The 27485-nt window shown below is 40.4% G+C and overlaps 1 protein-coding gene across 10 annotated transcripts in view; it reads right to left on the bottom strand.

Moving 5' to 3' along the window:
* The window catches only part of LOC101424228 (nuclear receptor coactivator 5-like), an 80681-nt gene that overhangs the window by 21065 nt on the left and 32131 nt on the right, over positions 1–27485 (bottom strand). For 6 of the 10 annotated variants that reach the window (XR_009181567.1, XM_023584632.3, XM_023584629.2 and 3 more), the window contains one exon: positions 2710–2790. The exons of 1 other annotated variant lie outside the window; for it this stretch is intronic. Coding sequence is in view for 8 of the 9 variants with exons in the window: in XM_023584632.3 (XP_023440400.1) it covers positions 2710–2790 (81 nt within the window). In the remaining variant the exon portion in view is untranslated. Of the gene's footprint in view, positions 1–2709; positions 2791–3944; positions 4023–27485 lie in introns of those variants that run through there. 3 more of the 10 variants (XM_023584635.2, XM_058280046.2, XM_023584644.3) reach the window with 2 other exon arrangements.

Genomic DNA, 27485 nt, shown 5'->3' with positions numbered 1-27485 from the left:
CCCTCCAACTTTATGCACTTCCTTTCCCAATTCAGTGGTACATAAATAACCAGTACATAGCTTCCCCCACCCCTGTGTAATTAGAGGGAATTGGAAGGCACCTTGGACGCGAGTACCTGGTTGTTCAATGATGGATCCCAAGCCAAATTTACATCTTTAATATCCCAACATCATACCCAGCAGTTGTGCAGTCCCTCTAGATTTTAAATTCCCTACAAATCCTAACACAAATCTAACACAAACCTGCTGTCTTACAGAAGAACAGTAATTGTCAGCATGTTAACCAAAGAAAGACAGTCTAAACATTCTGTCCTGCCCCAAATGTACCAGTCGTCAGGGGATAAGCAGTATAATGTTGAAATGGCAACTGCCTGGGTTTGAATCCCAGTTCTGTCACTTATGAGCTGGGTAATTTACTTTCTTTTCTTTTTTTATAAAGATTTTTTTTCTTTTTCCTTTTTTTCTTTTGTGTGTGTGTGCTTTTGGGGTTTTTTTGTTAAGATTTATTTTTATTTATTCCCGCCCCCCCCCCCCAACCGCTGCTACTTGTGCTAACTGTCTGTTCTCTATGTCTGCTCATCTTCTCTTTATAAGGCACTGGGAACCAAACCTGGAACCTCCCATGTCAGAGGGAGGCGCTCAATAGTTTGAGCCAACTCCACTCCCTGCTTTGTTGTGTCTCCTTGCTGCGACATCTTGTTGCATCAGCTTGCCGCACCGGCCCATTGCACCAGCTCACTGTTTTGCTCATCTTCTCCATGAGGCACCAGAAACCAAACCCAGGATCTCCCATGTGGTAGGCAGGAGCTCAATCACTTGAGCCACATCTGCTTCCCTGGGTAACTTTCAATGGGTTCCTTAATGTCTCTATGCCTGTTTGCTCACCTATAAAATGAGGATATCTTAGCACCTTTATGAGCATTAAGTGAGTTAACAGAGGTTGTAGCAGTTTGGCATTATTTATGATTTCCAAAAATAGATACTGGATTATGTTTGTAAACTGGTTTGTTCCTCTGGGCATATTAGATTTGCTGGATTCAGAAGTTTCACTTTACTTGATTAAATAATGATTACAGCTTTGATTGGGCCACGTCAATAGGACGTTTCACAGAGAAACCGCACCACAGAGAGCGGAGGTTGGAGTTTCAAGCTGGAGCCTGGGTAAGTAAACCCAGAGAAGCAGAAGCAGTAGCGGCCCTGGGAAGACAGACAAGCCGTTAGCCTGACAGTCTACAGCTGGCCTTGTGGAAAGAGCAGCACAGTGAAGCTGGAGAGAAACAAGCCCCAGGGAGGGATGAGAATTATCCCAGGCTACAGCTGATATTGGAAGAAGCTGGGACCACAGAGCTTTAAGAGGAAGGCTGAACCCTTCCTTACAGAGACTGGCAGCCATCTTGCTCCAACATGTGGCAACAGACTTTGGTGAGGTAAGTAATTTATGCTTTATGGCCTTGTGACTGTAAGCTTCTACCCCCAAAATTAATAAATACCCTTTATGAAAGCCAGCAGATTTCTGCTACTTTGCATCAACACTCCTTTGGCTAATACAGAGATGAAGCCTTTAGAATGGTGCCTGACACAGAGCAGGCCCTCAATGAATGCTAGCCATGATGAGCCATCTTGGCCTTCAGGTTTCTTTTACACCAGGGCTAGGAAAATCTCTCCTCCAGAAGATCACTGTGGGCACTCTAGGGTTCATTTGCAGGAAATGTTACCTGAGAGACACTAGCCTCCATTAGCACTCACTCCTGAAGTTTATACTTCCAAATGCTTCTGCAGTTGATGAAAGCATTTTTCAATTTTGAATTATTAATCTAATCTGACACAAATCTCATCTTTAATGCAGGCAAGAGAAAGGCCCTGTCAATGTTCATATATATATAAATCAATTCAAATAGAGTTCAAGGAAATCTGTTTTTACCAAAACTACAGAGACAAATCTAAGGCAAGAATCCTGAACTGCCACGTTCATTTGCCTATTTGGCTACTTAGAAGACCTCCACTACTGAATGTGAAAGACAGCATAAGCTAAATAAAGTAGCCTTCAGAAGTGATTTACATACTTTGGAAAAGCACACAGCTGTTAAAAACAATGAGGATTAATAATCCTCCAAGAAATATCATTAGGTGAAAGACTCAAGTTCTGGGACAACACACCAAGTGTGCACCATTTAAGCTAAAAACAAGGGGAAAAAAAGGCAGAGCTGTGAAAAGGGATCTTCACTTTTTATTATCAGATGCTCTTATATCTATTCATCCATTACTTGGGTAAAAATAAGCATTTTTTCCACTGACATATTTATAGTTGTCTCCTAATAAATCTGCAGTTTTTCAGCATATACCCAAGGTTGATGGTAGCAGCACAAATGTGCTATGGAGGTGTGGACAAAGGGAGTCAAGGGCCTGCTATATAGTCACCCACAAAACGGATAAGCCACCCAGAGGTGACTGAAGAACACCCAAAAGAGAAGGCCTGGGTGTCAAGTCCATTCAGGCCACAGGTGTGTTTAGTTACCATCATCCTAATGACAAAAGTAGGGTAAAAATAAGGCAGAACGGTTTAATATGACCAAGTTGACCTGAGGGACTTCCAGAAAGGCAAATATTAATAACATCTATTTTAACAAACACATAAGCCTGCACAGTAAGAACACATCCAAATTACTTCTAAAGCTTTTAGCAAATTGAGCCACAACAATAAAATTTTACCTTCGCATGTCTTCACCCTCCTTTAAGTAGCCCCCTTGGGGAGAATAAGAAGTCGGCAAAGAAGGCTTATATGGCTTACTGCTTTAAAAAAACAACAACAACAAAGACAAAATTACACTTAAGAAGAAATTATTTCCCATAGTCCATACATTAGTCTCCACAGTTCTGGTATACTCAAAGGTGATTAAATCTTCAGTTAAATTGGATTTTTAAAACTTGAACAATAGCCTTTCTGAAGATTTTTTTCAGAAGCAGTCTAGTTGGTTCAAGTGCTTCTGCTTAGTTGAGAACTGAAGTCACAGCTCTGACACAGGAACACAACATTAGAGGCTCACATACAGAAAAAAAAAAAGGCTTTAATATAATGAACCTGCAGTGTGCTACTGAATTGAACTAAACCTAAAAGTATGCATGTAATGCGGGGGATGATTGGTGGTTATAAAAAGCAAACACTGGTTGTATTTTTAAAGCTTCTATTTGATAAATGCTCCATGAACATCACTGTAAATTTTCGTGGATTATTTGCCACTTTAAACCTACTTGACCTTGACTCCACAATGGAGTCTAGGAAAGGAAATTCCTAAGATTTGTGTGTCTGTTCCGAATAAGAAACATCCTTCATTAGGATCATTGTTATAAATATTTACATGCATAATACATTTTTGACACACATGGATATCCTCCTCTAAGAGTTATGTGACTAAAGTAAACCTAATCTAAAAAAAAAAAAAAAAAAAAAGGAGCAAAACCTGAGAAGAAAATGCTTTCTCCAAATTGTTAGCTGACAGAAACAAAGAGCTAAAGAAGAGGAACTACTATGAGTTTGGCCTGAGAGGGTTAAAGTTATTAGAAAGCATTCCATTTCCAAGAAGAATAAGGAGCAGATGCTCCCCTCGGCCCTTTCCTTGATAATCCTAGCCAAGTTTGAAGGCCGTGAGAAGGAATAAGCAGATGGTTCAATGTGAGGAAGTCAAAAGGAAGTTGCATTTGCCTTATTCGGCTTCCTAGCAACTAACCCGAATGATGCCAAGAAAGCCGGCCGGCTTGAAGGAGAGACGCTGCAGGGTCCCTGGAACCCAGCGGTTGGGCAGAGGAGAGCAGGCCTCACAACACCCCTACCTGGCAAAAACGAACCCCACGCCTCCCAACATGCACACAGGCCACCTCACTCTTCCGTTTCCCTCCCAGCATGCCTGACCACACTAACATCAGTCACCTGACCACGCATAACTCACTTAAGGACAACCTTTCAAATCCCTGAGACATCAAAGGCGCTGTCTGGCCCAGCCATCAGTGATTAACTTCCCACTTCTCCATGAGAAGGGCGGGCTTGTGAACTCTTGATGCACCTCAGTCAGCTGGACGAACGATTCCGCAGGCCAAAAGCAGCATTCTTGCTGTCCATTCTGAGAAAGGAAGGCAGCACACACCAACTAGGATCCCTGAAGCTGAGAAACAGCCCTGGAAGCCACGATGCACTGCTGCTCTCCTCCTAAGGAAACTGGCAGCTGGGGATTCCTTAATGGGCTGCCTAGAGGAATTATAATTTGGGCAGGAATTGCCTTTATGTTAGTCCATAAAGACATGCCCAAGATACATCCCCAGTAGAGTGCCGTTGGCTGAGTCAAGGCCTGTGCATTCCTGAACATTGCAAGGTCACCTGAGCCCTGGCAACGCCACTGTATTGTGCCATATTCTCTGTGGCTTCCTCTAACTAGAAGCACCCATTAAAATCTGTTCTCCTAGTTACAGTGGGTAGTAGGATGTCAAATAGAAAACAGAAAATAGAAACCAGTGTCAAACAGAAAATGAAACTCATAATTACAAATCTATTTTGGGGATTGATTATATTATCCCAGAATAATGCCAGATGTTTTCAATACATTATATTTAAGCCTTATAAGAATGATATAAGGTGGGTAATAACTCCATCCCATCCTCCCAGACCTGCCCATGCACATGCATGCACACGCACACGCACACACACACACTCAGGTCACATGACTTGCCGCACAGCTAAGCTGTGAAGCCCGACTTCAAACCCAGACGCATGTGACTCTAAAACCCAGGCTCTTTCTACTACCTCATATCCCAGAAACCTAGGAGATCCACAGGTACAGGAATTAGGAGAAGAAAGAAAGAGAGACAAATGAGTAAGAACAATAAAAATAATAAACCACTCAAGTTTTTATGGGAAGAAAATTAACAAAGGCATAAAATCTTTTCATTGAAGAATATATAAAGAATATGAGGGAGGCTACAGAATGAAATGCCTGCTACACCTCTCCTACCCATGTTAAATCAGGTAGTGAGCCTTCCAACACACATCTGATGGACTACCTAAGCAAGAACAATTAAAATTCAAGCCTTAAGCTGATGTGGAGGACCTGGAACTCTCATACCCAAGAGAGTTCCCAGAAAGTTGCTTAATCACATTGCAAAAGAGTTTAGCAGTTTCTTCAAAAGTAAAACATATACCTAACATACACCCAACCATTCCACTCCTATTCACTGTTTTTAAAAATGAAAGCTGATGTACACACAAAATCCCAAATATTCACAGAAGCTCCATTTGCAATAGCCAAAACCTGGAAACAAACCAAATGTCCACCAACAGGTGAACAGAAAAACAAATTAAGGTATACAATGGAATACTACTTAGCAATAAAGAAATGAAGTGCCGTTCTACCCAGCAACATGGATAAATATCAAAATGATTACAGTGAAAGAAGCCAGAACCTATCTCTAAAATAGAGTACATACCATAGGGTTCCACTTATACAGAATTCTAGAAAATACAAACTAATATACAGAGACAGATCAGCTACTGCCTGGGGATGGGGGACGGATTAAGGGGTGTGATACATGTCTTCCTTATCTTAATTCCAGTCATGGTCCAACATCAGTATGTCAAGAGTCAAACTACATTTTAAGTATCCGCAGCGCATTATTATACATAAATATCAACATTACAATATTTATACAACAAATATTGAAGAAAGCCAAGGTTCTTCGCTGTTTCTGGTTTTTCCTTCAATTAATATCAATGGATTTCAGTGTGGTTCAAATTGTTGAGCTGGTAAAAAATAATTTACATTCTTTTGTCTTTACATGGAGAGAACCTTATGTATTGACAGAAAGTCCACCAAAACGCTTAAATCATAATTTCAAATTTAGAGCTTTCTAAATGTATATGCCAGCCAAAGACTACAGGAATGCTAATTCGATTATTTTAAACTTTTTACTATTGTATCTCAATTACCTCAACTTATTAGACAGTCAATCTATTAAGTTCTCAGGGTAGAACCCACTGGGGATAAATTTTAAAATTAAAAAGACTTTTAAAAATCTACTCTTAGAAGTTCTATCATAATTTCAAATTTCACTGCAAACAATTTGAATTTTAACACTCCTCTGGAGAAATTTCAACTAAGGCTCCAGAAATAGAAAGGGACTCAAACCAACAGAGATGTCACAGGTTTCTTCCATAATTGTCTAAAACGCAGTGGTTGACAACTCAACAAAAAACGACAACCTAATTTAAAAATGGACAAAGGACTGGAATGGACATTTCTCCAAAATGATACACAAATGGCCAATGAACATATGAAAAGATAACATCACTAGCTATTAGGGAACTGTAAAGCAAAATCACAATGAGATACCACCTCACGCCCATTAGAATGGCTATTATTTAAAAAACGGAAAGTAAGTGTTAGAGAGGATGCAGAGAAATAGGAACTTTAACATATTGTTGGTGAGGATGTAAAATGGTGCAGCTGCTGTGGAAAACAGTTTGTCAGTTCCTCAAAAAATTAAACATAACACGAATATGTGACCTTGGAAACCCAGTTATAGATTTATACCCAAAGAATTGAAAGCAAGGATTCTAAAAGGTTATTTGTACATCAATGTTCATAGCAGAATTATTCACAATAGCCAGAAGATAGAAGCAATCCAAGTAAACTTCAACAGACAAATGGATGAACAAAATGCAATATATATGCAACAGAATATTACTCAGCCTTAAAAAGAAATGAAGCTCTCATACATTCTGCTACCTGGATGAAACTTGAAGACATCATGTTGAGTAAAGCAAGTCAGACACAAAGGCACAGATATTGTATAATTCCACTTATATGAAATAGCTAGAATATGGAAATTCATAGAATGGAAAGGCTATTACCAGTTATAAGGAAGGAGGGAGAGGAAAGGGGGAGTTAATGCATAATGAGTATAGGGATTAATTGTGGGGTGATGGTAACATTCTGCTAATGGATGGTGGTAAGGGTAGCACAACAATGTGAATATGATTAACCCAACTGAATGATATACTTGGGAGTGACTAAGATGGGATAGTTTAAGTTGTATATGTTTCCCCAATTAAAAAAAAAAAAAGAGCAACTAAGCAGACAATGACACATTCAATATGTAGTCCTAAACGGGATCTAACAAGGGAGGAGAAAAGGCCCAAAGATATTCCTGGGACATATGAAAATATGGGATTAAAGACTAAGCTTTATATCAATGTTAAATTTTTGAACTTGATAACTATAGGTAAAGTAAATATCCTTGCTCTTAGGATATGTACATGGAAGTATTAAGTGATCGAGGAGCATGACATATACAATCTGCCATTCAAATGTTCAGAAAATAGAAAAATAGATGGAGGGAAAGGGAGGAGATAGAGAGATAGATAGATGGATAGATAGAATGATATGGCAAATGTGGCAAAATGTTAAACGTTGGTGGTCCTGGGTATCTAGCTGGAGTTCTCTGTATGAGTTTTGCATTATTTTTGCAGGTTTGAAATTATTTCAAAATAAAATGTTAATAAAAAAACGGGTCACTACTAAGCTAAGCATAATCTTACCATGTGATCTAGCAATTACCCTTCTAGGCATTTACCCAACTGATATGAAAACTTACATTTACATAACAACCTGCACATGAATGATTATAGCAGCTTTACCCATAATCATCAAACATTGGAAGGAACAAAGATATCCTTCAATAAGTAAATTAACAAACAGTGGTATATCCATAAAAGAATATTATTCAGTGATAAAAAGAAGCCATCAAGACATGAAAAGAGGGAAGCGGACTTGACCCAACGGATAGGGCGTCCGCCTACCACATGGGAGGTCAGTGGTTCAAACCCCAGCCCTCCTTGACCCATGTGGAGTTGGCCCATGCACACAAGGAGTGCTGTGCTACGCAAGGGTGTTCCCTGCGTGGGGGAGCCCCACGCACAAGGATTGGGCCCTGTAAAGAAAGCCACCCAGCGTGAAAGAAAGTGCAGCCTGCCCAGGAATGGCAGCGCACACACAGAGAGCTGACGAAGCAAGATGACACAACAAAAAGAAACACAGATTCCCGGTGCTGCTGATAAGGATAGAAGCAGTCACAGAAGAACACACAGCAAATGGACACAGAGATCAGACAACCGGGGTGGTGGGGGCGGGATGAGGAAAGAAAGAAATAAAATTTAAATTTAAATTTAAATTTAAATAAAAAAAAAAAGACATGAAAAGACATGGATAAATCTTAGATGCATATTGATTGGTTAGAGAATCCAGTCTAAAAAGGCTACATACTCTCTGATTCCAACTATATGACATTCTGTAAAAGACAAAACTATAGAGATGGTGAGAAGATCAGTGATTGCCAGGGATTTCAGGAGAAGGACTTTGGTTTTTTTTAGGGGAGTGAAACTATCCTCAATGATACTGTAGTGGTTGATACACAACACTACACATTTGTAAAAACCCATTGAGCTTTGCAGCTTACAGATTGAACCTTAATGTATGCAAATTTTTAAAAATTCATTTAGAGTAAGGCCAGCATTACCCTGATATCAAAGCCATATAAAAACAACACATGAATACTACGCACCAATATCCCTTATGAATATAGATGCAAAATTCCTCAACAAAATACTGGCAAACCAAACACAACAGTTTATTAAAAGGATTATAAACCATGCATCAAGTGGAGATGCAAGGATGTTTCAACATTAGAAAACCACCATCATCCATGTGGAATCTAAGCCCCCTCTTGATCTAGAGGTGGAATGGACATCACCATCCCAGGGTCTACAGAATGGAGGAATAAAATAAGGATTAGAGTGGACTTACTGATATTCTACTACAAAACTATTGTGACTAGTAACAGAAGAAATTGTAGCATTGAGGTGGAGAAAGTGGCCACAGTAGTTGCTGAGGGCAGGGAGAGGGAAGAGATGTGATGTGGGGGTATTTTTGGAACTTTGAATTGTCCTAAATGATATTGCAGGGTCATGGACTTTATATATCCTGCCATAACCCACGTAATATACTGGGGGAGCGTGTGAACTATAGGGTAAACTATTATATGCACATGTTGCAGCAGTGCTTCAAAACGTGTTCACCAAGTGCTATGAGAGTGCCACAATGACTGGGGAGGTTGCTGGGGTGGGAGGAGAGGGGTGGGGGGATGGGGTATATACGGGAACCTCTTATGTTTTTTATAATGTGACCTTTTTTGTGATGTATGTATCTTCAAAAAAATACAATTTACAAAAATGATGGGGGTAGAGGGTGGGGGTTATATGGGAACCTCTCATGTTTTTTTAATGTAACATTCTATATGATCTATTAATTTTAAAAAGTGTTCTAAAAAAAGGTTAGAAAACCAATCAAGGTATTACATTCATTAATAGAATGAAGGAGAAAAAAAGACACCAGCATCTCAATTGATGTAGAAAAGGCATATGACAAATCCAACACCTTTTCACAATAAAAACGCTCAGAAAAGTAGGAACAGAAGGGAATTTGCTCAATATGATAAAGTGCAGGTGCATGCTACATTATGGATGAATCTTGAAGACATCATGTTGAGTGAAATAAGCCAGAATACAAAAGGAAAAATATTGTATGATTTCTCTTATAAGACATACTTAGAACAAGCAAAGTCATAGAGACAGAAAACAGAAGAGTGGTTACCAGGGGTTGGGGAAGGGGGAAATGGGGAGTTATTGCTAAAGGAGTATGAGTCTTCATTTTGGACAATGAAAATAGTCAGAAAAAGAATAATAGTGAAAGTTACACAATTACTGTCAATGTATTTATTTATTTATTTTTAAGATTTATTTATTTTATTTCTCTCTGCGCCCCGCCCCGGTTGTCTGTTCTCTGTGTCTATTTGCTGCATGTTCTTCTTTGTCCACTTCTGTTGTTGTCAGCAGCACGGGAATCTGTGTTTCTTCTTGTTGCATCATCTTGTTGAGTCAGCTCTCCGTGTGCGCGGCACCATTCCTGGGCAGGCTGAAATTTCTTTCGCGCCGGGCGGCTCTCCTTACGGGGTGCACTCCTTGCACATGGGGCTCCTCTGTGCGGGGACACCCCTGCGTGGCACGGCACTCCTTGCGTGCATCAGCACTGCGCATGGGCCAGCTGCACACGGGTCAAGGAGGCCCGGGGTTTGAACCCTGGACCTCCCATGTGGTAGGCGGATGCCCTAACGGCCAGGCCAAGTCCACTTTCCACTGTCAATGTATTTAATGTCAAAGAATGGTCCAGTTAAAATGGTTAAAATGATTTTTGTTATGTATACTATACCACAATGAGATTAAAAATAAATAGATACAACATGTTCAATCTCTGCTGTCTCCTTAGAAAAACTCATTTACGAAGTTGAAAGGATAACAGGATGGAATGCAGATAGAGACAAAAACTAACTGTATCAGTATATTACAAATGTATGAAATAACCTCATTAAAGGGGGTGGGAGAAGGTGCTGGCTCACCTTTCTACAGTTTGTACAAAGACAGGCTGGTGATAGGACTTGGCCCCAGGGTTGTAGTTTGCAAACCACTGCTCTAATGCCTAATACCCTCAAGAGGTAACTGTGGGGAAGCGGGTTTGGCTCAACGGATAGTGTCCGCAGTGAATGGACATAAGAGCAGACAGCGGCAGGGAAGGGGAGAAAAATAAAAAATAATAAATCTTTAAGGAAAAAAAAAAAAAGAGGTAACTGTGAAGCAGATGTGGCTCAAATGATTGGGCTCCCATCTACCATATAGGAGGTCCAGGGTTCAACTCTCGGGGCCTTCTGGTGAAGGCAAGCTGGCCTGTGCGGTGAGCTGGCCCAAACAGAAAGCTGGCCCATGAAGAGTGCTGGCCCGCACAGGAGTGCTGGCCCGCCTGGAGAGCTGGCACAGCAAGATGACTCAATAAAAAGACAAAGAGGAGAGACAATACGAGATGCAGCAGACCAGGGAGCTGAGGTGGTGCGAGAGACTGAGCACCTCTCTCCCACTCCAGAATCGGTTCCTGGAGCCACCTAATGAGAAGACAAGCAGACACAGAAGAACAACGATGGGGAGGGGAGAATAAATCTTTAAAAAATAAAAAAGAGGTTAACTGTGAAAGACAGGCCATGGTGAAGTGTCCTCTGCCACAGGGAAGAAGGCCAAAACCAGCTTTGCCCACAGGTAACCCAGAGTCAAGGTCAAAGGACTTCCTCTACCGCCCCTCCATCCCACCACCCACGCCTCTCACTTGTCTGACCTCACCCCCTACCTCCACAGCAGCCAGCATGCCTCCTACTCGTTCTCTCCACATAGGACCTTGGCTGTCACTCTCCCACGGCCTTGAACTCCACTGTCCTCAGATACCCACAGGGTGCATGCTCACTTTCCCACCATCCAGGTCTTTGCCCAAAGTCGTCTTCACAGTAAGACCCTCCCTCCCCTTTGCCTCTCCTCCCTATCCCTCTGACCCATGACACTCATCAACATCAGAGAACAGCTTTAGTTGTAGAGAAAACTTGTACAGATAATACCCATATTAAGATAGTTCCAAAATCCCCACACTCAGTTTCTCTATTATTAACATCTTATATTAGTATGGTCCATTTGTCATAATTAATGCAAAATATTGACACATTATTGTCGGAGTCTTGTTCGGTGACCCAAGGTATCGGGAATGAAAGACAAAGAGAGATTGGGTTCAAGGGATCTGAGAGCACTGATTTCTCAAGCTCATCAGACAAGTTTATTGAGTCGAGGGGCTAGTATATATACCCCTAACCTACGTGACATTCGGCACAAAATCAAGTTACCTATTACCCTTACCTCATACTATATTAACTAGTGATTGATGAAAACCCAACAAACTTTACTGGAACTATAATTATAAGAATCAGTAACTATACTCATAAATCCTGTTACTCAGGTTGTTCTGTTCTATAGGTATTGTTCTGCCTGCAGGTGTGCTTACCCAGCCAAGATTGTGCTCCGCACCGATAATCATAAGGGACAGCTTGACTCAGTGGTCAAAGAAGTAACTTGCTTCCATGGAAACAACATGCCTTTGTTTCCCACACATTATTATTAACTAAAGTCCATATATGGTTTTAACCTAAGGTCCTTCTTCTGTTCCAGGATCCCACCCCAGATACCACATTATATTAAATTACAGTGTTTCCTGAGGGTGCTCTTGGATGGCAGCCTCTCAGACTGGCCTTGTTCTGATGACCTTGACAGCATTGAAGAGCACTGGTCACAGTCACACACTATCCATTTTTTATTTATTTGTTTATTGACCAATCCCTAGCAGGAAGGTAAGTACCTGGGAGGCAGTGGTTTTTGTCTGTCTGTTCACTGTTCACAGTCATTCAATGGATAATTGTGGAATGATTTTGAATAAAGTGTTGAGTGAATGATAGTTTTTACTTTAAAGACCTCTATCACAGAGACCAAGCCCTCTCATTTTGCACACAAAATCAGTAAGTCTTGAGTGGAGGAACAGATGTAGTCAGTGTTTGAGCACCTGCTTCCCAAACACAGGCCCTGGGTTCAATCCCCAGTATTTAAAAAAATAAAAAAATAAAAAATTTAGTCTCAAGTGGTTAAGTCACTTGCCAGTTAGAACCAGAACCAAAATCTCCATGTCTTCCATGACTAGCCATGTCTAGAAAATCCTACTTCACTGTATATCAGGATCGCTCTACCCCCAACGGTCCAACAAGCAAACTATTCCACAGGAAGCCTTATGAGAAAACAAATATGGTAAAATGTTAAATACTGGTAAACTTTGTGTGCTGGAGTTCTCTATTATTTTTGTATTATTTTTGCAACTTCTTGGAAAGATTAAAAATATTCCAAAATAGTATGTATTAAAAAAAAAAGTGTCCTTTCTACTAAACCCAGTAGCCAGTGCACAGAGCACCCTAAATAAATATTTACAGAACACATGAAAAAGGTTTCAATTCCTCAATGAGAGAAAAATGCCCATCAGTATTTCCCTACAGGCCTATAGACAAGCCTATATATCCCTCTAAAACTCTAGCCTTCAAAAGGCACACAACTGAGAAAGCAATCAAATCTACAAAGTCGGCCCAAGATTTGACCTCAATTACATACATACCATATTCAAGGCATGTTCCCAGTGCGAACCAATGCCATTCCCAAGAAACTAACAAAAACAGTAAAAACTGCTGTAAGAATTCTTAAGAAAGCATTATTTTAAGGAAAAAAAGTGAATTGATTAAAACCTTTACCAGAAGTGAAGAACATGGAAAGCACTCTGTTGTCAGATGTCTCCTGTGTAGCAAAATAGGCAGTGATCCTCAACTTCTAGAGAGCTATCTATTGCACCATTCCCTCACAAACACAATGTGACAACAGGATATGTGATCTGAATCTTTAGTAAGAGCCTCAACCTCCTCTAAGGTAAAACAATTTCCAAGTGTCACTTTTCAACATTCAGTTTACTCTAATTCTTTCAGGGCCCTGTGGGCATTTGCAAAAAGAAACTAACAAAATGAGACTGGAAGAAATAATGGGCCTGAGAACCACATTCTTCAAACCAGTTAAAGTTAATTTAACAGGTGCTTGGTCATGCTTAGTTTATGGAACTTACTCTTATGAATCAACACAACTAGAAATGTTATATATACACCATAAATGTATGTGCAACCTGATTATACCTACAAAGAGTCATCTACTTTGTTCAGATTATATTAATCTACTTTATTTAGATTATATGAAGAAAATTTCATTCCAGGACATCAAAAACTAAGGAATACACAACAGGGAATTTATGTTCATAAACAATTCCTGATTCTGCAATTTTTGATGTCTAAAGCTATCTCCAGGAAAGTTCCAATCACTGTAGTTTTCAGATAGTTGGTGTTACTGTGAGCTGGCCAGCTGAGCAGGCCACATGAAGTAATCCTGACTTTGATGAAGGGCAGCACAGGTCCTCAGCTTGGCAAGTTCTGAAGCCTGATACTTTCCCAAATCAGGCAGGAGTGATCAGGTACAGGAAATTAATTCACAGAAATCCAACCCACAAAGCCCAATTTCCAAAATAAAGCCCCGATGATGATGGGATGAAATGTTTTAGGGTTCCATTCCCCCACAGAAGCACTGGACAACCAGCAAAAATTGGCAGAAACACTTTTCTCAGGGTTCCGGAAAACAGTTAAAGGAGTCCAGGAATATGTAGAAACCTAAATTTCATTTATTTCTGCTCTAATCTTTGTTAATTCTTTCCTTCAATTTGCTTTGGGATGAATTTCCTATTCTTTTTCTAGTTCCTCCAGGTGTGCAGTAAAGTCTTTGCTTTTAGCCCTTTCTTCTTTTTTAATGTAGGCATTTAGAAAGGATATAAATTTCACTCTCAACATTGCCTTCTTGCATTTCTTAAGTTTTGATATGTTATGTTCTCTTTTTCATTTGTCTTGAGATATTTACTGATTGCTCTTGCATATCTGTTGACCCATTGATTAAGAGTGTGCTGCTAAACTTAGATATATTTGTGAATTTTCCAGTTCTCCGTCTATCATTTCATTTCTAGTTTCATTCTGTTGTGGTCAGAGAAAGTGCTTTGTATAATTTCAGTCATTTTAATGGAGACTTCTTCTATGACCTAACGTGATTAATCCTGGAGAATGATCCATGAGCACTTGAGAAGCATCAATGTACATCCTGCTGTCCTGGAGTGCAGTGTTCTGTATGTATCTTTTAGGTCTAGTTCTTTTACCATAAAATTATTCAAGTTCTCTGTTTCCTAACTGATTCTCTGTCTTGATGGTCTATCTACTAATGGTAGTGGTATATTGAAGTCCCCCACTATTATTGTAGAGAGGTCTATTTCTCCCCTCAGTTTTGCCAGTGTTTACTTCATGTATTTTGGGGCAATATCACTAGGTGCATAATTTTTTTTTTTTATTATCCCCCCTCCTTGCGGCTTTTTGCTTGCTGTCTGCTCTCTGTGTCCATTTGCTACATGCTCTTCTGTGTTTTTGCTTGTCTCCCTTTTTGTTGCATCACCTTGCTGAGTCGGATCTCTGTGGGACTTACGGGCTGGTGGCACACCGCAGTGCTTGCAGGCCGGCAGCACTCCATGGCATGTGGGCGAGCCTGCCTTCACAAAGAGACCCTGGGATGCGAACTCAGGGCCTCCCATATGGTAGAAGGGAGCCCAACTGATTGAGCCACAGCAATTTCTCAGGTGCATAAAATTTTTATTGCTCTTTCTTCTTGGTAGATTGTCCCTTTTATTAATAAACAGTGACCTTCCTTGTCTCTCATAACAGCTTTTGGCTTAAAAACTATTTCCCTCTAAGATCTGGAAGAAAACAAGGATGCCCACTGTCACCACTGTTCTTCAATACTGTACTGGAAGCTTTAGCCAGAGCTGTTAGGCAAGAAAAGGAAATAAAAGCATCCAAATCAGAAAGGAAGAAGTAGAACTTTCACTATTTGCAGATGACATTATCCTATATATAGAAAATCCCGAAAAATGTACAACAAAAGTGCTAGCACTAATAAATTAATTCAGCAAAATGTCCAAGTTCAAGATCAACACACAAAAATCGGTAGTGTTCTATATGCTAGTAACAAGCAAACTGAATAAGAAATCAAGAAAATAAATTCCATTTACAACAGCGACTAAAAGAATCAAATATCTAGGGATAAATTTTACCAACAATATAAAGAACTGTATGCAGAAAACTATAAATGATTGCCAAAAGACACTGAAGGACAAATACTACATGACCTCAATGGTATGAAATAAGTAAACCAAGCTGCCTCAGAGAACTAGTGACTGGATGATAGGCTTACAGGAATTTGGGGGGTAGAGGAAGGATGTAAGCTGACACCTACATGGGTAAAATCTATGATAAGCTGGAGGTAAGTATTTGTACAAGGGATAAAATGGGGGCATAGGGTTACCTTTGGGTGGGGCTTTGCGGGCTTTAGGGGGGCTAGGGATGGGGCAACATATGAACATAGGAGATTGTCAGGTATTTGGTTGAGAATATAATGCTGAGAAAACTTTTTCAAAAATATAATAAGGAAGGTTACCTGTTTAAGATGCTTAAAGGGGATAATCTGACACAGGACAGGCTCCTAGGGAATATGTGAATGCTCGGTTTGCCATAGTGGGTTATATCATTGGATAGAGACCCATATAATGAGAGTGAAGGTATACCCACATCCTGGGGAGGACTGATGCCCTCAAATAGAGGGAATTGTATCTATCAAGAGATATGGTGGTTCCCAGTGCATTAGGGCAGTTGAGCATGTCAAGCCCTCAACACTGTTGCAAGGATCTCTGAACATGGCCCTCCAAGCAATGAAGATTGACTGTCACTGTGGGTCCTAAGGGGAGGGGGAAAGAGGTATTGAATAGATGGAACCAATGTAACTGTGTGGGCAAGAGAAGTGTTCCACAAGAGTACGCAAGAATGGACATAAGACATATAAAATTACACTAAAAATATATAGGGGCTGATAGGCTAAAATGTAAATCATACTGTAAAACATAAGATAACTAAAAATTTAGAAAATTTTATAGTCTAAAATATAAACCACAATGTAAACCCAAATGTTACCTTGTTTGAAAGCTATTGTCTCAATATCTGTACATCAGTTTCAGTAAATACAGTATGAATATGTAAAAAGATTATTGCTGTGGAAGGGAAAAGGGTTTATGTTGGATATGTGCAAGTACTGTATATTGTATATATGAATTACTGTGACCTAAAACTCTTGTGAAGATAAGCTTAATAATTAGAAAAAGAAAAGAAAAAGATAGGACGTAGACACTGAGGAAAAGACGGAAGTAGTTGCCTTGCCAATTTGCATACAGGGCCACACTTATTGCAGTGATGGAAGGCAAAGTATCAAAAACAAAGCTTTTGGGAAACGGACTTTGGCCCAGTGGTTAGGGTGTCCGTCTACCATATGGGAGGTCCGCGGTTCAAACCCCGGGCCTCCTTGACCCGTGTGGAGCTGGCCCATGCGCAGTGCTGATGCGCGCAAGGAGAGCCGTGCCACGCAGGGGTGTCTCCCGCGTGGGGGAGCCCCACGCGCAAGGAGTGCGCCCCGTAAGGAGAGCCGCCCAGCGTGAAGGGAAAAGTGCAGCCTGCCCAGGAATGGCGCCACCCACACTTCCCGTGCCGCTGACGACAACAGAAGCGGACAAAGAAACAAGACGCGAGGACTTCCGGCAAGATGGTGGCTGAGTGAGCTTGCCTTGCCGTCTCTCCTGGGAAGAGGCAGCTGGGCACCGCTGGAGGTTCTCCGGGACCAGGCTTTTTCAGGATTTTTTCAGGGCAGGAAGTGTCTGGACATCGATTTGGTGGGAAGGTAACGGAAAGGACTGGTCTATAAGATATAAATTGGGACTTTTCAGGAGGGGGAGGCAAGATGGCGGCTGAGTGAACTTCCCGGTTACTAGCTCCTGGGGGGAATTGGCTGGGAGGCGTCGGAGACTCTTTGGGACCGGCTGTTTCGGGATTTTTCCTGGTCCGGAGGTGTCTGGACATCGATTTGGAGGGAAGGTAACAGAGAGGATCCATCTGTGAAATATACACGGAGATCCCAGCTACGTGTGGAGGATTCCCTCCTTGGGTAGGTGGAGCCGAGGCAGCTAGCACCGCGCGGAGCCCCGGCGGGCGGCGGCCAGGGAAGCCGAGTCCGGCCGAGCCTGGCTGAGCAGCGGTGGGCGGAGGGGCGGAGCCCAGCTGAGCTCGGCCGAGCCCAGCCGCGCCGCGTTGGGCGGCGAGCGGGAGGGCCGAGCCGCGCTGCGCCGCGCCGGGCGGCGGGCGGGAAAGCCGAGCCCAGCCGAGCCCAGCCGAGCCGCGGCGGGCGGCGAGCGGGGGACCGGAGCCCAGCTGAGCCCAGCCGAGCCTGGCGGCGGGGTTTCTGTTCTTTGGTTTTTTTTTTGTTTTTTTTTTTATTTTTTTTTGTTGTTGTTGTTCTTGTTGTTCTTTTTTTTTTTTTTCAATCCTCTCTTTCTTGTCCCCAATATTCTTCTTATACTATTTTACCTTAACAATACAATAGGTCCTACAGGAAATACCTCACATTTGCTGGGTTTCCTCACCCTCCACTGCCTCATTTCTCTGTGAATAGATTTAGCCTATCTACGCTATCCCCTTTCCCCTACAACTTGATATCCTCCACCATCTGCTATCTCTCCTATATTCCATCTCCCTTTCTTTGATCCACAAAATGTCTAACTCTTAATTTCTAATACCTTTGTTTAGTTTTCCATCTGGTATTCGTCCCTGAAACTATTACCTTTCTTTTCTCTTTCCCTCTCTCACGAAAACAATAGCCTCTTAGTACGTACCACATTCCTCCCATATTCAGTCGTCTACCTCATTATAGGTACTTTCCTACTACTATAACTCTACACAATTCACATGATCTAACCTCCATCCTCCCAGAACTCATATTGTTGCTTTGTAAACATATATCACCAATACTACTTCACACTTTTTCCTCGCTTACACAATTGCCTTTCCCCAGCACTAATAATTTCCTTTAAAGTGAGCTTAACTAGCAATAAGAAATTGGAATAAGACGAACAAAGTGACAAAGAGAAGATATAACACTTACGCAAAAACAACAGCTAATTAATCTCCAAGACTAGACAAAGAAGCTAAGGAACTGATTAAACCCGTCAAGAAAAAATGTTGACAAGACAGCAACAAAAATCTACAAACCAAACCAGTAATCAGGAAAACATGGCTGAATCCAATCAACAAACTGAAAATCAGGAAGGGGGGCAGGACTTCGCACAAGCAATGAAAGATCTCAGAACATTTATCACTGACAAATTTGATGAAGTAATGAAAGAGGTTAACAGCGTGAAGACAACACTTGGAGGGGAAATTGCAGACATGCGCAAAAAAATAACAGATATGATGGAAATGAACACCACAATTCAAGAAATCAAAAATACACTTACAGCAAATATCAGCAGACTAGAAGAGGCAGAGCAGAGAATTAGTGATGTGGAAGACAGTGCATTGGAAATCAAACAGATAGTAGAAGCGGTCAATAAAAAGGTAGAAAAAATCCAGATAGGACTTAGGGACCTGAATGATAACGCAAAACGCTCAAACATACGTATTATAGGCATTCCAGAAGGAGAAGAGAAGGGAAAGGGGTCAGAAGGAGTGTTGCAGGAAATAATGAATGAAAACTTCCCAAATCTACTGAAAGAGACAGATGTACATATCCAAGAAGCACAGCGCACTCCACTGGTCATAAACCCCAACAGGCCCACCCCAAGACATATACTTGTCAAATTATCCAATGCTCAAGACAAAGAAAAAATTCTAAAAGCAGCAAGAGAAAAGAAAACCATCACATACAAGGGAAACTCCATAAGATTAAGTGCTGATTTCTCATCTGAAACGATGGAGGCAAGAAGGCAGTGGTATGATATAGTCAAGGTACTAAAGGAAAAAAATTTCCAACCAAGAATACTCTATCCAGCTAAACTAGCATTCAAAAATGATGGAGAGTTCAAAATATTCACAGATAAACAGAAACTGAAAGAGTATATCAACAAGAAACCTCCCCTTCAAGAAATTCTTAAGGGAATTCTGCAGGAAGAAAGGAAAAAACAGGACAGTCAGAGATGGAGGAGAGTGTAAAAGCAACAAGAAAGACAAAAATAGAAGGGGAAAATAAAATAATACAAACAAAATATAACAAACACAAATCCAACCAAAATATGGCTACCATAAATAACTCTCTAAACGTAATAACACTGAATGTCAATGGATTAAACTCACCTATCAAAAGATTCAGACTGGGACACTGGATAAGGAAATACGACCCATCTATATGCTGCCTACAAGAGACACATCTTAGACCCAGAGACTCATGGAGGTTGAAAGTGAATGGCTGGAAAACAATCATACAAGCAAACAACAACCAAAAAAAGGCAGGAGTAGCTATATTAATATCAGACAAAATAGACTTTAAATGCGAAACAATTGTGAGAGACAAAGAAGGATACTATATTTTAGTGAAAGGGACAATTTGTCAAGAAGATCGAACAATCATAAATATTTATGCTCCTAACAAGGGCGCCTCTAAATATGTGAGGCAAACGCTGGAAAAACTAAGTGAAAGAATAGATGAATCTACAATTATAGTGGGGGATTTTAATACACCACTATCAACTCTGGACAGAACATCTCAAAAGAGAATCACTAAAGAAACAAAACATTTCAACAGTATATTAGAAGAGCTGGATCTAATGGACATATATAGATCATTACACCCAAACACAGCAGGATATACATTTTTCTCAAACGCACATGGAACATTCTCCAAGATTGACCATATGCTAGGCCACAAAGAAAGGCTTAATGAATTCAGAAAGATCGAAATCATACAAAACAATATCTCTGACCACAGTGGAGTCAAGCTGGAAATTTGCAAGGGACAGAGACCCAGACTTCACACGACAATTTGGAAATTAAACAGCACACTCTTAGAAAAACAGTGGGTCAAAGAGGAAATCTCAAAAGAAATCAATTACTACCTTGAAACAAATGATAATGATAACACAACATACCAAAATTTATGGGATGCAGCAAAAGCGGTACTGAGAGGGAAATTTATAGCCATAAATTCATATATCAAAAAAGAAGAAAGAGCAGAAATTGAAGAATTAACTGCACATTTGAAGGAATTAGAAAACCAACAACAAAGTAACCCAACAGGAAGAAGAAGGAAGGAAATAACAAAGATAAGAGCAGAACTAAATGAAATAGAAAATAAGAAAGCACTTGAAAAAATAAACAAGACCAAGAGCTGGTTTTTTGAGAAGATCAACAAAATTGACAAACCTTTAGCGAGACTAACAAAGAAAAAAAGAGAAAAGATGCAAATACACAAAATAAGAAATGAGAAAGGTGATATCACCACTGACCCCACAGAAATAAAGACTATCATAAGAGGATACTTTGAAAAACTATATTCCAACAAAAATGACAATTTAGAGGAAATGGACAAATTCCTAGAAATACATAAGCAGCCTATACTGACGAAAGAAGAAATTGATGATCTTAACAAACCAATCACAAGCAAAGAGATAGAATCAGTTATTAAAAATCTCCCAACTAAGAAGAGCCCAGGGCCAGACGGCTTCACAGGTGAATTCTACAAAACATTTCAGAAAGAACTAACACCAATCCTGTTGAAACTATTCCAAAAAATCGAAACAGAAGGAACACTGCCTAATTCCTTCTATGATGCCAACATTACCCTAGTACCAAAGCCAAACAAAGACACCACAAGAAAGGAAAATTACAGACCAATTTCTCTAATGAACCTAGACGCAAAAATACTTAACAAAATACTTGCTAATCGTATTCAACAACACATTAAACGTATTATACACCATGACCAAGTGGGATTTATTCCAGGTATGCAAGGATGGTTCAACATAAGAAAATCAATCAATGTAATATACCATATAAACAGATTGAGAGAAAAAAACCACATGATTATATCTATAGATGCAGAAAAGGCATTTGACAAAATACAGCACCCCTTCCTGATAAAAACACTCCAAAAGATCGGAATACAAGGAAACTTTTTGAACATGATGAAGAGTATATATGAAAAACCTAAAGCCAACATTGTTTACAATGGCGAAATCCTGAAATCCTTCCCTCTAAAATCAGGAACAAGACAAGGATGCCCATTGTCTCCGCTCCTATTTAACATTGTCTTGGAAGTACTGGCTCGAGCACTGAGACAAGAACCAGATATAAAAGGCATTCAAATTGGATGGGAAGAAGTCAAAATTTCATTATTTGCAGATGACATGATCCTATATATAGAAAACCCTGAGAGATCTACAACAAAGCTCCTAGAACTCATAAATGAGTTTAGCAAAGTCGCAGGTTATAAGATCAATGCGCAAAAATCAGTAGCATTTCTATACACCAATAATGAGCAAGATCAGGAGGAAATCAAGAAACAAATACCATTCACAATAGTAAATAAAAAAATCAAATACTTAGGAATAAATTTAACTAAAGAGGTAAAAAACTTAAACATCGAGAACTATACAAGATTGTTCAAGGAAATCAAAGAAGACCTAAATAAATGGAAGAATATTCCCTGTTCATGGATAGGAAGACTGAATATTATTAAGATGTCTATCCTACCAAAACTGATCTACACATTCAATGCAATCCCAATAAAAATCAACACAGCCTTCTTTAAGGAACTAGAAAAACTAACTATGAAATTTATTTGGAATAAAAAGAGGCCCCGAATAGCCAAAGACATATTGAAAAAGAAAAACGAAATAGGAGGAATCACACTTCCTGACTTCAAAACATACTACAAAGCTACAGTAGTGAAAACAGCATGGTACTGGCATAAGGAGAGACACACAGACCAATGGAATCGAATTGAAAGTTCAGATATAGAACCTCATGTATACAGCCATATAATATTCGATAAAGCCACCAAACCCTCACAACTGGGAGAGAATGGCCTATTCAACAAATGGTGCCTGGAGAACTGGATAGCTATATGTAGAAGAATGAAAGAGGATTACCATCTCACACCTTATACAAAGATCAACTCAAGATGGATCAAAGACCTAAATATAAGAGCCAAGACCATAAAGACCTTAGAAAGCAGTGTAGGGAAACATCTACAGGACCTTGTAATAGGAAATGGCTTCATGAATATCACACCAAAAGCACGAGCAGCAAAAGAACAAATAGATAAATGGGACTACCTCAAAATTAAAGCCTTCTGCACCTCAAAGGAGTTTGTCAAGAAAGTAAAAAGGGAACCCACACAATGGGAGAAAATATTTGGCAACCACATATCTGATAAGAGACTTATAACTTGCATATATAAAGAACTCATAGATCTTGAAAACAAAAAGATAAACAACCCATTTAAAAAATGGGAAAAAGATTTAAACAGACACTTCTCCAAAGAAGAAATACAAATGGCTAAAAAGCACATGAAAAAATGCTCCAAATCCCTAGCTATCAGGGAAATGCAAATCAAAACTACAATGAGATACCATCTTACTCCCATAAGATTGGCAGCCATGAAAAAAACAGTAGAATACAAATGCTGGAGAGGATGTGAAGAAAGGGGAACACTCATCCATTGCTGGTGGGAATGCAGAAGGATCCAACCATTCTGGAGGACAGTTTGGCAGTTTCTCAAAAAATTATCCATAGATTTGCCATATGACCCAGCAATACCACTGCTGGGTATATACCCATCAGATCTGAAAACAAGGACACAAACCGATATATGTACACCAATGTTCATAGCAGCATTGTTCACCATCGCCAAAAGTTGGAATCAATCCAAAAGTCCATCAACAGATGAGTGGATCAATAAAATGTGGTATATACACACAATGGAATACTACTCAGCTGTAAGAACCAATACACTACAATCGCACGTGATAACATGGATGAACCTTGAGAATCTTATGTTGAGTGAAGCAACCCAGGCATTGAAGGACAAATACTATATGACCTCAATGATATGAAATAAGTTAACTGCCTCAGAGAGCTAGAGTCTGGAAAAGTGGCTTACTGGAAATCGGGGGGTGGAGGAAGGCTGTGAGTTAATGTCTGTAGGGGTGGAATCTGTGATGAGCTGGGGGTAAGTATGAGCACAAAGAAGGGACAAAATGGGGGCAAGGGGTTACCTTCGGGTGGGGTTTTCTGGGTTTGAGGGGGGCTGGGGATGGGAAGAGGGGTAATATGGTCCAAGAAATAGGTGGGAGGGAGGGGCAACATACAAACATGGGAGAGTGCCAGAAGTTCATTGAGAACTAAATGTTGAGTAAAACGTATCAAAGTATAAGTAGGAGGGTTACCTGGTTAGGACACTCAGGGGGTATGGTCTGATGCGGGACGGACTCCGGAGGGAATAGCTGAAGGCTCATTTTGCCAAGGTGGGTTCTACCATTGGGTGGGGTGGACCCATATCCTGGGGAAGACTAATGCCGTCGAATAGAGAGAACTGTATCTCCCGTGAGAAAGGACGGCTCCCAGGGCATTAGATTGGCAGGCGTTGTGGGCCCTAAGCGGAGGGGAAAATGGACGTGCAATGGATGGAACAAAGGTAAATAAGGGGGCAAAAGAGGAGTTATGTGAGAGTACACGAGGATGAATATAAAACAGCTAATATTACACCAAAAACATATAGAGGACGACAGACTAATAATGAAAACCATAAGACAAAACATAGGATAACTAAAAAATTTAGAAAACTGTACAACCTAAAGTATGGACCACATAGTAAGCACAAATGTTACCTTGTTTGAAAACTATAGTTTCGGAATCTGTACATCAGTTTCAGGAAATATGATATGAATAAGTTAAAAGATTATTGCTGTGGAAGGGAAAAGGTTTTATGGTGGATCTGGGGAAATACTGTATATTGTATATATGAATTTTGGTGATCTAAGACTCTTCTGAAGCTGACATTATGTTGGGATTCACTTTACGGGAAGTTTTGGATCACAGAGTGGTTCAACAATGGCAGCGGAGGAATACTGATATGGGATGTTATTGACAGGATATATATGGTTGACAGGGAGTTATACAGGGCATATGCCCAGGGTATATGGTAATGTCTATATATACTCATAGTGGAAACAATTAAAAACAACAGCTGGGGGGGTACTGGGCTCCTGGCCGGGGGGTCACTGTTGTGGGCCCTGGGAGAGCAGCGGCAATCCTCCAGGTGCAACGGCAAGAACCAGGAAGGAAGGAGGGCCCAACAGTGGGCTCTTGATACTAATGGCTACACTTTTGAGCCTATGCACCTGCAATAAGAACAAGGCCTAGAGTAGCATTGTGCCTGGGGGTTTCCTCCTGACAGCCTTCATGTTACTCAAATGTGGCCACTCTCACAGCCAAACTCAGCGTGTAGATGTGATGCATTCCCCCCAGCGTGGGACATGACACCCGGGGATGAGCCTCCCTGGCACCGAGGGATCACTACCACATACCAGCTGAAGAAGCAACTAGAAAATGACCTTGAATTAAAGATTCAATGCGGAACAGCAGAATATACCTGTCTACATATAATAACATGACTTCGGGAAGCGGTTTGACCTAATGTAAGGGGGAAATGGAAAGGAGAAATGAGATTATAAGGCTGTGAGTCTCTAAAAAAGAGTCTGGAGGTTGTCAGAAGGAATGCCCCTATGTACAACTGAACAGAGTCTAAGAGACAGATAAGGTAGATACAACCCCAGGTATTGGTTCTTTTGAGGGATAAAGAGACCCACGGGTTCTATGGTCATGGCAGAAGGGGTTCACTGCCATGACAGATGGCCCTTCTTTGGAGCTGGTGTTTCTGCATGATGGAAATGGACTCAGAGGGGATCTCTTTTCACAAGACTTGCATGCTACTTTATTGGAATTGTAGTTGGTGCTGGGTTTAAGATATATGTAGGGGATTTGAATCTCTGGACTGATAATATGACACCCAGGCCCAGAGCCTCAACAGACTTCAGCTCCTACACTTTGACTTATTGGACTTACTCCACTCAGCTAACATGGAGTTGAAGAAGGTCAACCACCACAACATGGAGCCTAGAGTGTCTACAACTAGAAGCGGGAAGAGTGCATCCAGTACCCATGTGGAATCTAAGCCCTCACTTGACATAGGTGTGCAATGGACACAACCAATCCAATGTCCACAGAGAAAATGTGGAATGGGTGTGGGAACGGTAGCCATGGGGGCTGCTGGGTGTGGGGAACGGGAGGAAGAGATGAGATGTGGAGGCGTTTTCGGGACGTCGAGTTGTCCTGGATAGTGCTTCACGGACAATTAGGGGACACTGTAGATCCCCCCAGGGCCCACTGGATGGAACGTGAGAGAGTCTGGGCTATGATGTGGACCATTGACTATGGGGTGCAGTGATGCTCAGAGATGAACTTACCAGGTGCAATGGATGTGTCATGATGATGGGAGAGAGTGTTGCTGTGGGGGGAGTGGGGGGCGGGGGCGGTGGGGTTGAATGGGACCTCATATTTTTCATAATGTAATTTTAAAAAAATAAATAAATAATTAAAAAAAAAAAAGCCATCCCTCATCAGGGATTATGAAATGATATGCAACCTATGGCACATAAAAGACACAACAGAAGCCTATTTCTTCAGTTACTGTTCAGGTATCAGTACATGATCACTGGAGAATCCGACTAACAACATCATAAGCAAATGACAGTATTGCTTAGTGATGCCACAGAAATGCTGAGGCTTACTGGCTGCCAAGCAAAACCACTTTGAAACACTTTTTCTTAAATCAATTTTATTGATACATATTAATAAAGCATAAATCCATCCAAAGTGTACAATCAGTGGCATTCGGTGTTACCATATTTGTGAATTCTTCACTTCAATCATTCTTAGCCCACTTTTATTATTCCAATAATAATAAGCAAAAAACAAAAACTCACCTCTCAATCTCTCCATGCTTCTCCTGCCGTACATAGCTGCTACTCTGCTGAAATACTTATAATACCTTTAACTTGACCAAGGGTGATGAAATTAATGTATTCTATAGAAATAACCAAAGGAAAGAAATGGAGGAACTGACATTCTGCCAGAAATTACTCTGGTAATACTTGGAAGCATTCTTTGCCAAACCTGTGTATTCTGGGGAAATTTATAAACTTCAAGCATGTCAAACACTTATGAAAATTTTATTTATCTTATTCCAAAGGGCTCTACCTAAGAAATTCACATATGGTAACACCTTATTATCCAGCATTGCTGGAGTACAAAATGGTTCATATACATATAAACACATGCATGCACACAAATATTTTCATCGCCTATGCAAGCATCTTGCCAATAAAATAACTTGAATCATGTCACAGCTCTAGATCTGACTACAACTTACAGGAAACACAGGAGGCAGGGGGACACGTATAATGATATCATGGATGTAATCGGCATAGTCTACACTCTGAGAAACTCCAGAGGACAAAGTAACAAAGTACCTGATTCAAGAACATTAAAATATTTATACATTTATATGGGAATCTATAGATTTAGGAAGGCTGAAGAGACTTCCATCCAATGTGCTATTTATCTGGATCTCAATTCAAATGAACTGTAAAACAATTATATAAGATAATTTAAAAAATACATAGTGCCTGGACATTTGACAATATTATTAATTATTATTATTATTGTCAATTGAAAGGAAGCTAGGGGATAATCTAGGGACTAAGTAATAGTGAACCCAGAGGTGGATGAGAATTGTGGTTAACAGTACAAATACAAGAATGTCCTATGAATTAGTACAAATGTACATGACCATTACAAGGTGGCAAGAATGTGGAAAAGCATGGGAAAATACAGTTAATGTAACCTATGGACTATAGTTAACAGCAATACCATAATACTTTTCCATCAATGCCACAGATGTACTGAGTTAATAATAGAGGGTA

Source organism: Dasypus novemcinctus, chromosome 18 (genome assembly GCF_030445035.2).
Source record: "Dasypus novemcinctus isolate mDasNov1 chromosome 18, mDasNov1.1.hap2, whole genome shotgun sequence".
In the NCBI taxonomy this organism is placed as follows: Eukaryota; Metazoa; Chordata; class Mammalia; order Cingulata; family Dasypodidae; genus Dasypus; species Dasypus novemcinctus.
The sequence above is the reverse complement of the archived record's forward strand: the minus strand, read 5'-3'. Positions and strand labels throughout refer to the sequence as shown.